Here is a 14,019-nt window from a genome sequence, read left to right as displayed (position 1 = left end):
TTTCAAACTTACTAATAAACGGCTATTACCATATTAAAATTAATTTTTATATAAAAATTAAAGGGCATTTGTCAAACTAATCGCTATAATTTTAGAAAGTATTTTAAAATCACACGTTCCTGCTTAATTCATCATGTTAAAAATTATAAAATATTTTTCGATACTAACCTTATTATATTTATTACAAAATATAATAATAAAGACCATAAAAATAAGAAACATCTCACAGAGATAATAGATTATAACTTTTAAATACATTGAAAGGGTTAATTGAAAATCCAACATCTATATATTTTTCTTCTAACAAATTTAACTTAATTGTTAACACAGCTACAACTTTAGCTGCAAGTCTCGATGGAGCTCAGAACCCGACTTGTTACGTAACATAACATAAGTGAGAATATCTAGGTAGAATATCGCTGTATGGTATGCAAATGATCCTCAATTGCCAGGCTGAATATAAATAGACTGTGGTTTAAGTTTACTGTAAATCATCTTGAAAAAAATAACTCCAGAATCCCAACTAATAACTGCGTATCATGAGCTAAGAAGTTATGATAAATAATATTGTAATATGATCATTAATAATCTTTAAAAGTATATCTTTCTTGTAGCATAATACAGCATAAAAGAAAAATAAACGATGTCATGTTGTCTTGGAAATAAAAATCGATGACCTGTTATACTAAGGGCTGACAAAGGTTAGTCTTGGGTCGAGATTTCCGTATGTAAGAAGAGTACACACAATGCGTTTATAATGTACTGAACAAAGAGGGAACACCCTAACGATATCCTTATAATTTCATTTCAGATGCTCAGAAACATATCTAATGATTTTATCTAGTTATCTTTTCGAACAAAAAGTCTTTTAAAAATAAGCGGTTTACGATCGTGATTTTACTTTACCTAATAGGGCAACGCCGCAACAGCACACCGTCGCATTTCTCTCACTCCGACTTAATAAGATTCCTATGCGATTTACTTCCACACATGTAAGTTCCGACCCAAAAGTAACAATTGCCAGCACGGTATGTAAAAATACCAGTTAATACTCCTTAATATCAGTTAATATCGATCCTCATTTCTAAAGTATATTTCTATCTGAATGCCACTTTTCTCATCATACTGTGTATTAAGAATCTACTAAAATTTTAACAAACCTATAGTATATTAAAATTTTATTTATTAAGGTTACTATAAACAAATATTTGCATAATAAAAATAAACTGGCATTATTCATATTTCTAAATTATTTTGTTTAGTAAACACATTTTTTAATATCAGTACTAAACAGATATCAACAGGAGAAACATTCTCGTGACAATGTATTGCAGACTACGTAAATATCCACCTAATTGCTCTTTTGTTTGATCTATAAATATAAACTAGTCTTAGATACACATGTTGAACGCCTTAGTGGTTGACAGGATATTGAATTCTTGTGACAAGGTTACCACCATTAATAGAAATTGGAAAATTATGAAAATAGAAAGTTTAGGAATTCAAAAACATCTATTTTTCTTGCAGACGACTTTGTTACATAATTTATAATCCATTTAATAGTGCTTTTATCTTTGGTACATATTTTTTCAGTTGTTTACAATTTTTCGACTGTTATTGATTCTCTTGTTTTTGTAATATCACAGATTATACAGATTATAAACTTTGTTTTTTCTTTATTGTTTTTCGTCGTTCCAATTTTCGGAATCGGGCACTAGTTAGGTTACTACTTTGCGCACACAGCACGCCCACTTATGGCCTGTAAAATTGTGCACAGCGCCTGACCGGCACAGTTATTAGAGAGATATCGGAAAACCGAATAGCGTCATGCAGTATTTAAACGTATCTTATCATGGTTACGATATGCGCGAGTCAATTTTTAACGCAACATCCGCTAATAACGTTACCGCCTGACGTAATTTGCGGATCAATTACACCAAGCGCTATTTCTAAATAACGTTTAAAAATTGCGTAAATGGGCATGAGTGTGTATTTGGCAACCGGGGCCGGCCGGCGAGATCTTTTATTTTAGGTTATGTTTGAATTGTTTTGAATTATTACTTTAGTTTTATTAGGTAATTTGATATTTAAGTAGCTGGGATTAGTTTTAATTAAATAATTATGGCCCAAAATATGGATTCCACCTCTTCCAATATTAAAGAACCTATAAAGAGGCTTAGGTTTACAGCACATGACGACTTAGCCCTTCTAAGAGAATTTGTTGCTTGTTGCCCTAAACCCACTGGCAGATGTTGAACAATAAAGCACTGGAAATAAGAACTTTAGCCCTTTAGTTTTAAAATACCTAGTAAACAAAACAATTTCTAAGTTTTAAATTCAAAGTTAGGTTAAGTTTAAATAGCGGACGCGACGCGATCAGAATTCTTTCCGATCCGATAACTATAAATGAAGAGAGTTAATACCACCTCACGTAAAGGAAATAACACCTGGCCTTATAACGTCCATGCACGCTATTCGGTTAAGCGATATCTGTCTATTACGCTGTTTATTGTTATTTTACGCGAGTTTATTTTTGCGCACAGGAAACTTTACTCGTTTGCACATCGTCATAAAAAACAATTTTCGTACCACGAATTAGGGACTAGATTTTTATCTGTATACTTATAGGATACCTAATCTGTGGTATTATCAAGCATTTAACAATTTTTTTTTTCGATATTCATTCAATATACTTTTACGTTTTAATAAATTTTCTAAAATATACCGTATGATCAAAGCAAAAAAAGGCGTCCAGTTGGCTTGGAAATGAACGTCAATGACATTCCCCATATAATTATACATATAAAATGACAGCGATCTAAGATAAATTATTTGTATTTCTTAATGTCGAGAATATTTGGATATTGTCTGTTAAAATCGTCTTGCATAAAAAATAATATGTTTATTTCAAATGACTTTTACCCGAAATAATATAAAAAATGTCATATTCCAGTAAGCAACTGTTCCTTCTTAAGAATACGTCAGAGAAAAAAAAAACTAAATCTTGTTGCGTAAAATTAATGTCAATGCCTATTAAAATGACCTCTAAACCTCATATCCAAACTAAATTGAGTTTTCCTAGCTCCGAGGAACAAAGAATTAATAGGATTTTGTCCAATATATCTAAATCGAAAACATAAAGCTGGAAAAATAAGATATTGCTCTTGGTTCGATTTAATGAATTTTGAGAAGCAGTAATATTTTTTTATAATCATTACCCAATTATAAATATTAAGCATCACGCATGTTATGTTATTAAGAAATACAATATGATCGAAAAAAAATGGCCTCAGCGATGGCTATAAAATGAAGATCGTTGTCATTTTATATGTAAAATTATATGGGGAATGTCATAGATGTTCATTTGCCAGCATACTGGACGCCGTTTTTTTTTTCCGATTATACGGTATAATAATTGTGTTTTATTTTTGATATTTTTATAATATCTTTTAATATCCTTGTTCATAGTACTTTGAAATACCCCAACTACAGATATATTATATACAGGGTGAGACTTAAATAAATGCAAATATTTTTAGGGGTAGTATATTTCGACCCCAGAAACACGACTATGAGGGTTTTTTTGCGAATTTTTTTTTGAAAATTTGGAATTTTTTGAAATTTTTTTAAAAATTTTTTAGCTTTTAGTTAAAAAAACATAATTTCCTTTTAATATGGCAACATAGGGAAAACATAAAATTTACACGAAAAAACCCCTGAAAGGGTTTGCACTTATTTGAGACTCACCCTGTATGGATAGATAGATTTATTTAGTTTCATAATATTGCATAATAATGTAGAACAACGTCAGCAACACTACAAAGGAAATTTTTCTTTCAAAAATAAATTAGTAATATTTACCTGAAATGAAATGAAAATTAATTTTAACAAATAAAAAATAAATTAGGTTTAAAGAAAATATTTCAATATTAAAATATTTTTCCTTTTAATACTAAATTTTTTGGTATGCTTTGTACCTATGTTAATTTAGAGTTGCCTTATATTCTTTATTGCATTTTTCTTTTTCTAAAAGCTCTAATTTGGTTTATTTTCAATTAATTCTGTTTTTTATTATTTATTAATTTGTTGTTTTTTGAAACAGATAAAATACATTTTCAATGTACGAGAGTGAAAAAGGGTTTTAAAAAATGTTCTTATTTCTTTGTAGTTGTAGTGGTTGTAGTGTAAAATTAGATTAATTTTATTAAGTTTAATTATAATGTTTAGTGTAGAATACCAGAAATAGTTTAGTAGTGTTTTTATAGTTTAATATTTTGCAGTTAAGTAGTAGGTGAAGGGATAATTTGGTTATTTTCTCTTTTTGTTTGATTAATTAGTGTTTGATAATTTTTTCAGTGTGGAAGTGGTTGAAGTAGCGAAGAAGTAGTTGTGTAGTGTTTTTATAAGAGATTATATTAGTTTATTTTGTAGATGAGTAGTAGGTGAAGGTATTTGGGTATTTTTTCTTTTTGTTTTTCTTCTAATTGTAGTAATTCTATTAAGTATTGTGATAGATACACTATATCTTCCTTCAACTTCGTTGAAAAGTGCGTTATCATATAATTTTGGTTTTCTGGTAGTAGAATATACGAAAAAAAAATCTGATCAAATATATTTTAAATTAAATTAATCGAGTTTTATTAATCAAATTAATCTAGTCAAATAATAATAATAGTTAGTTTCTAAATACTATACAGGGTGAGTTTCCTACGATGTTCTCTATGGGTATCTCGGAAACTACTGGAGATAGAGAGTCGGTTAAATGGGGAAAAAATTGCAGTTTTGTGGGGTCATAAATATGCGCCTTTCGGATTTTTCGGAGAAATTCAAGGCTTACTAGATATTTCGAAAAAAAAACAAATTTTGGCTATTTTAAAACTTTGTCTCTAATTCCATAATAATCTACCGTATGATCGAATAAAAACGGCGTCAACGATGGCTATGAAATGAAGATCGCTGTCATTTTATATCTATGTAAAATTATATGGGAAATATCATCGATCGTCATTTCATAGCCATCGCTGAAGTCGTTTTTATTCGATCATACGGTATTTTAGACAAAAAGTTTTCAGATAAAAGTTGTAGATAATCACATACCTAATGAGTTTGTGTTTTCTGTTTTTTTTCTAAAACCTGTCATTTTTAACATATGACACAGACATTATGTTTTTTTTAAATGGAAACCATAGTTGGCCATGACTTCATAAAAAGCGCCATTTTTTAAGCTTTTCAGCAATATAGGTATAATATGTTTTTTTCGAAAAATTACAAGTTATAGCCAACTCTTTTCTTTCTTGGCTAATTTCCAACCAATAATACCATGCCAATTAGTTGGCATGTTAATACATTTTCAATGTACCCTATTTTATAGCAAAATAAAATTACACTAAATCACCACAATACACCAAAACACTTTTACTTTTACACTGGACGCGTAATTTTATTTTGCTGTGTAACACCAAAGGTTCCAACACTCAACTGTAATCCCTATTTTATATCTGGTAATGTTTTTAAATGCTACAAGTGAAAAAAAAATATAAAAAACAATCTTAATAGAAAAAACACAAAATAGGATACAAATCAAAACAGATGTTAATTAGGAGTTTAAAACAAACATGGAGACTTTTAGGTAAATATTAGTAGGAACTCAAATTATTTTGATATAATTTTACCGACACAAATGTAAAATACTCCTGCTGGAGTAATTTTAGATTCGTGTTGGTGAGCGTAAAACTATTGCGGCAGTGTTGTATAAATTAACCTTTCTAATTTAGATTTGGCGCATTTCAGATTACTTTAAAAATTCCGACCGGCAGCGCTTGAACGGTAGAAATTAGAAGTGTCGGGTATAAAATATTTTACGTAGGTCCCGTTACCGTTTATGTCGATCCCATTAAAATAATATAAAAATCGTAGCTTCGTCATAATATTTACGTATTTGATTTTTTACTAGTGCACTTTTCTATTATACTAACATATACAATCCTTAAGTGTCTAACTCACTGATTAATCACGATCCTTCTCAAACCAGTCAACGTAAGAAGCTCAATTTTGGCATACAGGTTGCTTCTAGGGTGTAGAGGTTCGATAAGAAGGGATTTTTCGAAATTCCAGTTCCAAGGGGGTGAAACCACCCCTCAAATATTACAATATTTTTTATTTAAAAAACGGTCAAGTTTCCGAAAAAAAAATCTTATTTTGTTTTTTACATATTTTAAGATTTTTTAAAAATTTAGACATGGTGTTTCAAAAAATCTGGTCATTGATTAATAACGATCCTGCTTGACGTAAAAAGCTGATTTTTGGAAAACGGATTGACTTAAGGGTGTAGAGGTTCGATAAGAAAGGATTTTTCGAAAATCGAATTCTAAGGGGTTGAAACTACCCCTCAATTATTAAAATATTTTTTATTTAAAAACCGGTGAGTTTTTCGGAAAAACTCTTAAACACGTATATTTTATTTTGTTGTTTTACATATTTTAAGATTTTTTAAACATTAATACAGGGTGTTTCATAAAATATGACCATTACCATAACGATTCTGCCTAAACTGTTTGACGTTTAAAGCTGATTTTTGGCAAACGGATTGATTGTGGGGTGTAGAGGTTCGATAATGAGGAGTTCCTCAAATCTCAAATTCCAAGAGGGTGAAAACGCCCCTCAAATATTACAATATCTGTTATTTAAAAAACGGTTAGTCTTTCGGGAACATATTTTTTTACATATTTTGAAATTTTTTAAAAAATCATACAGGGTGTTCCAAAAAGTTGGGTACAACCAAGCCTAGGACATGTATAAAATATGTGCCACGGCACTGTGTGGAAGAATGGTCACAGTTTGGTCTTAGGTTCAAGATTGTATTGTTCAAAACAATAACGGTTTCCTCATATTATATATATTATTATCGACTGTCATTTCAGGGGTTACTATGATTGCTTTTTTTCGATTATTGTTATTTGTTAACTTAATTTTATTTCATTGTAATTTAACCCATAAGCATATTGATATTTCAGTTTTGTATTCAGGGATTTAGGATAGTTACTATAATCTTTAAGTCGTATAACGCTTTGTTACGCGACAGATAATCTTGTTAGATAGTAAAACATTTACTCCCTTCATTCATTCATTTAATATTAAATCAAAATATACCACAACAGATGGCACAAACCTCAAGTAATGTCTTGCAGAAATGCTAATCTAGTTTCGGTAGGATTACAGTTCCTATTTCGAGGCATGCCGAGTATCTGGCCTCAAAGCATCACTTAAGCAGTATCACGTTCTAGTTTGTGCGATATTTATAAAACTATTAAAAGAACCTTCGAAACATTAACGATGAAAAGTATATTAATATTCAAAATATCGGTACTGAATGGAATCGATATTTTTAAAAATATTTCTGGAATTGCTTCAGATGCATTCGAATATGTCTGTATAGGCTTAAAAAGTATTCATCTTGATTTTTGTGGAAATAAATACCTAGTTTTATTTAATGCTATAAAAAGTAAGTTTATTATTTTTTATTCTTTTAATTTTAAAAGAACACAGGTCCGATTCTACTATGTTTTGTAGCTACAGGGTGTTAAAATCTTAATATTTTTCGATTTATTATAATTTTCTTCCAAGTACTTTTAGCGTTTCGAAAGAAATTCTGAGAGTAAAGGTCATTGTAAATGCGACATATTTTAAAGCTAAAAAATTGTCGACATATTCACCGGGACGTGCATATGGGTTATCTTGGGTTACTGGAATATTTTTTCTAAAAAAAGCATGTACGCCACTGACTTTTTTTCTCTTGTTAGCGAAATAGAGTAAGCAGTTTAATGCCGATTAAAAGTTGTCTCTTGATATTTTGTCGATTTCGGCCTCCTTGATGAGAAAAACGTAATTTTATTAATTTGCCCTGTTCCAAGTCTAATAGTAACCTTTTAAAAAAATAATATCATTAATTTGCAAAAGTTTTAAATAGGTGCTCATTGATTCCTCTTCAAAAAATATAAAAAAAGTTACTTAATACCATCAATTTTCTTGATGTTACAATTATAAAACAGTCTAATAGATTACAATTTGATATTTTCAGGAAACCCACTACCACAGACACGGTAATACATAGTCAATCACACCAATCCTGGCAAATCAAAATGTCACCCTTTCATAGTTTAATTCATAGATTAGTAATGTTTCCACTGAGCCCAGAGAATTTTAAAAAGGAGTTAAATATTATTAAACAAATCGCCATCAACAATGGATATAAGTGTTCCCTTATTGATAATATGCTAAAGAAAAAAACAAAAGAAAATATTAATGAAAAATTTTTACTCTGCTAATTCTAAAGACAATAGCAATTATCGACTTTTAAACTACATTCCTAATTTAACTAACAAAATATCAAACAATCTCAATAAAATAGGTTGTAAAACTATTAACGTAAATAAAAGAAATTTAGGTAAAATTTTATTAAATAATAAAGACAAAACTAATGTCAAAAATAAGTCGGGTGTATATAGGGTGGATTGCAATGATTGTGATGCCGTGTACATAGGCCAAACAGGTAGAAATTTAGATATAAGGATTACAGAACATGTAAAGTCTATTAATAACCTCCAGCATAGTTCTGGTCTTGCAACTCATTGTATAGTAAATAATCACAAAATTAATGAAAACTCAATTAAGTTACTACACAGAGAAACAAAAGGTACCCGCTTAAATTACATTGAACAGTTAGAAATACTAAAATCTGTTAAAAACGAAAATAATGTTAACGACCAACAAGGATTTCTAAACACATTTTTTATTACACCTATTGTAAACTCTCTGATCCCACCCCCATAGCAAATATATATATAGTTACAGTGTAGTTAGACAATTAGTTCTTAAAAAACTCTTGAAAAAGGCCTAACAAGCCGAAACATATATGTAGAGTTAAAGTTACTCTTATTAAAAGTTTTTTGAAACATCTAAAAGCGTGCTTTATTAAAATACTAATATTTCAACGATGTTTCACAAGGAACCAACCACAGCTTCAGTACAATTTATTTAAAAAAAAAAGTTCCTATACACATGGGAATGGAAATGTATAGTTTTAGAGTTCCAGGATGTTAACACTTTTTAAAATTAGTTTTTTTTTGTAATTATCTTAAATACCATTATTTTTTATTTGAAATTGATGTAGGTGTTAAACTAAATAGTAATAATCTACATATATAAAATGCTAATGTTTCGTTTCTACTGAAGTAACGACTTGCTCTAGAAAGTTGCTTTTTTATTAAAAGATGGCTAATTGGCTCTTCTAAAAACTGTCGTCGCCGGATTTTTTGTTTTTCACTTAATTAAAAAAAATAAAAAGTATTTTTTTTCCTGATGTCGTGGCGGATACGCCATGCTTCAACTAGTATACAGGGTGACAATTTGAAAACGAACAGTATTTAATATTGCCTCTACCGATGATAGTATGAAAATTTGGCGAAACACGTCAATCAATTAATATCAATGGGGACAATTTTTGAGGCATTTGTTGTCGTGTTACTTTCAACCCCTTGACCCCCAGGGCACCTACCCCTAAAACTTTAAATAGCAACCCCTATTTTTTACCATTTTTGTGTTTCCTATAGAATTCTACATAAACTGCATTATTTTTTTGGGAATTTTATAAGGAACACAAAAATAGTAAAAGAAATAGGGATTGACATTTAAAATTTTAGGGGTAGGTGCCCTGGGGGTCAAAGGGTTGAAAGTAACACAACCACAAATGCCTCAAAAATGGTCCCCCTTGGTATGTAAATTGACGTATTTCGCCAAATTTTCATACTATCATCGGTAGACGTAATATTAAATACTGTTCGTTTTCAAATTGTCACCCTGTATAAATTAGGTTTTCAAATTGTCATCCTTCATAAATTAGGTAAAATAAATAATTTAATAATTTTATTTTAATTTTAATTTTATTAATTGTGATTAATAGATAATATTGCGTTTATCTCATCAAGGAGGGGGAATTCGAAAACATATCAAGAGATAACTTTTAGTTGGCACTAAACGGTCCATTGATCCAAATGTTGATATCAAAACTTTTATTCTCAAAATTTCATTGGAATCACTAAAAGTAGTTATGAAACAAAACAGAATGGAACCTATGTTGATATAAAAAAAATAAATCTTATTTTTACGCGAGGAATCTCCTCACGAGAGATGACACATGTTTTTTGAAACACCCTGTATATTATTTTTGTAACTTTAAACTTAAAGACTTTAATAAAAAAAAGAAAAAACTTTATAGTGTTGGTAAAATTATGCTGTTATTGTTTTAATATTTTTGTTTATTTTTTGATAGTAATGAATCACTTCTCCTCTACTTGGTTAATTAGTAATTATTAATTTTTAGAAAAAGTGGGATTTGTCTCTAATTGGTCAAATTACTAGAGCTGATCAATATTGTTGCGATTGATATAATCAGATTAAATAATTTGACAACCTAGAGTCGGACTTGAAATTATTGTAAATAATAATTAAATAGTTTAGTTGTTGTTAAGGTACCCAAAACAAAAAAAAAAGTATAAATTGTGGCATATCATTATACTGAGAAAGACCGAGTTCTTTCAAAATCAAAATCACAAATTATCAGCTAGTTTGAAAATCTAAAAATACTATCAAATAGCTCTAATAGAGTGGCTATCAGAATGTGCAATTAGTTTTTTGATTTACTAAAAAGTAACGACAGGAAAAAATAAAATTGATTTTCAAAAAAATCAGTTTTATTCAAAAAAACTCAGCAATCCTTGAAATTTTTAAAACTTTTCTGATGGCATTTTGGTGAACATCCCAAGGCGCAACTTTGCCCTATCTTCGTATCTATTACGGTTTCCGAAATACCAACGCTTGTATCTCAAATTTGTAGCACCCTGTAGAGACAAGGATACTACTTAGCCAAATAATTCGGCTTTTGTTATTTTTGCAACAAAATAATACACTAAATAAAGTGTATGCTCTCCGTTCTGATAATATATGTCACCAGCAGAAACTAAACCTGCACTATGCTCCACACAAGTTAGTCTATTCTTATCCCTATCGCAACCCCTTAGAGATCCTTAAAGCGTTAAACTATAGTCGTTGTGGTTCTGTTGCAGGTTAATTTCAAGCCGTTCCCGGGCGTTCATCTACGACAGGAAACCATCGGAGATGACTTTCTGTCATCGGTGGCGGCACGTCCCAAAAGGGATCCGGTGCACCAAGTAGACGGTAAGTTTGCCACGGCCATTGTTGTTTTATTACGATTGCGGAATTAACGCCAACGTTAAAGTGCATATCTCGAATTTACTACGTGCCGTTGTTGGTCGTCGCGTCGTGGGATGGAAAATTATTGTTGTGATTTAGTGTCTTGTTCGGGTTTAGTTTCAGGATTGGCGGGTTAATAGCACAAGGGGGTATTATAACCGAAGTGTAAGAAGGGTTAGCGTGCCAGTAAAGAGGATGTAGAAGATAATTTAATTTATTTAAAATTTATTGTCAGGCAATTATAATTAATTCGTCGTAAATTATAAATTTTTGTTATTTAAAAAGGTCTTTCAAATTCAAATTCAAATTCAAATTCAAATTTCTTTATTAGACCCCATTAAGTTTTACAGAATAATATTAGTATTAATAAATGTCTGTCTAAAGGGATCGCACCGCGACTAAAAAACCGATACAATGGCACAAAGTGCCAGAGTGGTGCGACCCCAAATAAAAAATAGAAATAAACAAAATTAAAAAAATTAAAATTATATAAAAAAAGTGAAAATATAATTTTATCAGGGATGAGCAGAGATAAGCAGAGAGGCATAATGAAACAGTGTAAAAACCGGAACAGCAACCAATGACGGGCATATCAGAAGAACAAGATCTCACAAATCAGTCGAAGAAATTATAATATTTACGAATTTAGTAAATGATTTTTAATTTGCTTTTTATAATCTGTAAAGGATTGAAATTTAAAGTTATTAGAAATATTATTCCACAAATGTGGCGCCATGAAACTGAAAGATTTTTGGAAGTTAGCTGTTCGGTGTTGAGGAATTTTAAAATAATGCACTTGTCTAGTCGAATGATCATGGTCAACGTAGTGAAACAATGAGAACAAATAGGGAGGCTGCTCTGTAGTTAAAATTCGATAAATGAATGTCATTAAATGAAATTGTCGTCTGTTAGTCATGGATAAAATAGATAAATTTTTAAGATGTGGCGTTATATGATCTCTAAAAGGAATGTTAAAAGAAAACCGTAGACACGAATTTTGAAGTATTTGGATTTTTCTAGAGAATCTAGCGTTTATGGATGTACCATAAACAACATCGCCATAATCAAATAAAGATAAAATAAGTGTGTCACATAATTGATACTTAGTCTTTGATGGTATATATTTCTTAAGAGACGAAAAATTCTTCAACCGTATATAAGCAGCCTTTAATTTAGTAGTTATATGTGCCTGAAATGAAAGCTTCGAATCAAAATAAACTCCAAGATTTTTAGTCTCTGTAACAATGGGTATCGCAACATTATCTATATGGATATTCATGTTACCAGCCGTATTTGTAATTTTGTTTATATCACTACCAAATACTATAACACAAGATTTACCGGCATTTAATTTCAAATTATGATCCAGAGCATATTTATTAATTTTATTAAGATCGTCGTTAAAATTTAACTGAAATTGTGCCAAATTATTAGTATCTATTCTGCAATAAATTTGAGAATCATCTGCATATTGCTGCAATTCAGAAAACTGTAATTCCTTATTCACATCAGCTACATATAACGAAAATAAAAGTGGCATCAGAATAGATCCCTGAGGAACCCCAGAAATCATAGAAATATAACTAGATTTTTGTTTTAAATTTCCTTACAAATGAAACGATTTGATTATGTAGATGTTTTTCTATAATTTTAGAAATTGCTGGGCAAAATACTCACGGGTCTTAGATCGTTGTTATTTAAAAGTTTGAAAATTTTACAGAGAGGTGTTATAATAGCTTTTTTCCATATTTCGGGATAGACATTGCCTAAAATAGAAGTATTAATTATATTTATTACCGCTTTACCACAGTAAGGCATGCACAGCTTTAGTGCTTTAATTGACAAATCATCTTCACCGACAGCATTAGACCGAATAGAATTTAATATTTGATGTAACGATACCTCATCTATTAGTTTGAAATTTAGAACATTATGCCCTATTTTTTCATGCTTATTTTGTCTATAAAAATCAATTTTTTTATTTGATGCACTATTAATGCAATTCTGACAGTTCGAAAAAAAAATATTAAGCTTATCTACATCCGCTAAGTTTTCAGGAACTTCCGGACTTGATTTAAATGTTAACTTAAGTCGTTTAGCATCTTTCCAGAAGTCTTTACCAGTCTTTTCCGATAAACCCTTAAAATAACTAATTTTTTCTCTAACTATAGCATGTTTTGTAAAATTCCTGAGTTGACGATAATATTGTAATTTGGCTTCAGATCGTTGTTTTAAATATTTTTGATGTGCTTTGTCTCTAAGTTTGATTAATAATTTAATGTTATCCGTTATCCAGGGTAAATATGGTTTATCTGCAATTTTTTTCTTTTTCAACGGTGCATGTTTATTGAGGAGATAAAAAATGTAATTATATAGAGTTTTTATTTTAATATTAATATCCGCTATATAAAAAATATTTTCCCAAGGTAACATAATTGCATCTTTTTTAAAATTTTCCTGGTTAATATGATTATAATCTCTATATTCAATATATTTCGTAGAGCTATGGGATATTTGTAGAGTAAATATAACATATATCAAACAATGATCAGAAACTGACTCAGATACAGGGACGGAAGTACTGAAATCATAATTAAAATTATTATTTGTGATCATTACATCAATTAGGCTGCAGGCATCTTTAACAGTCTATTACGCTGTACTGTTTGGGTTGGGGGTAATAATGGGGTAAAGGGGGGGTGTGGCCGAAGAAAATATATATTATATTTCAGAAATCTGCTTAAGGCTTAG

At 30.0% G+C, this 14,019-nt stretch overlaps 1 protein-coding gene across 3 annotated transcripts in view; it reads left to right on the top strand.

Annotated features, from left to right (window-relative positions):
• The window catches only part of LOC115887685 (corticotropin-releasing factor-binding protein), a 77,841-nt gene that overhangs the window by 26,438 nt on the left and 37,384 nt on the right, over positions 1 to 14,019 (top strand). For all 3 annotated transcript variants that reach the window (XM_030907144.1, XM_030907146.1, XM_030907145.1), the window contains exon 3: positions 11,121 to 11,232. In XM_030907144.1, coding sequence (XP_030763004.1) covers positions 11,121 to 11,232 — 112 coding nt within the window. The remainder of the gene's footprint in view (positions 1 to 11,120; positions 11,233 to 14,019) is intronic.

Source organism: Sitophilus oryzae, unplaced genomic scaffold (genome assembly GCF_002938485.1).
Source record: "Sitophilus oryzae breed Bouriz unplaced genomic scaffold, Soryzae_2.0 scaffold_60_pilon_pilon, whole genome shotgun sequence".
Taxonomy (NCBI): domain Eukaryota; kingdom Metazoa; phylum Arthropoda; class Insecta; order Coleoptera; family Curculionidae; genus Sitophilus; species Sitophilus oryzae.
This window is presented reverse-complemented; position numbering and strand designations above follow the sequence as displayed.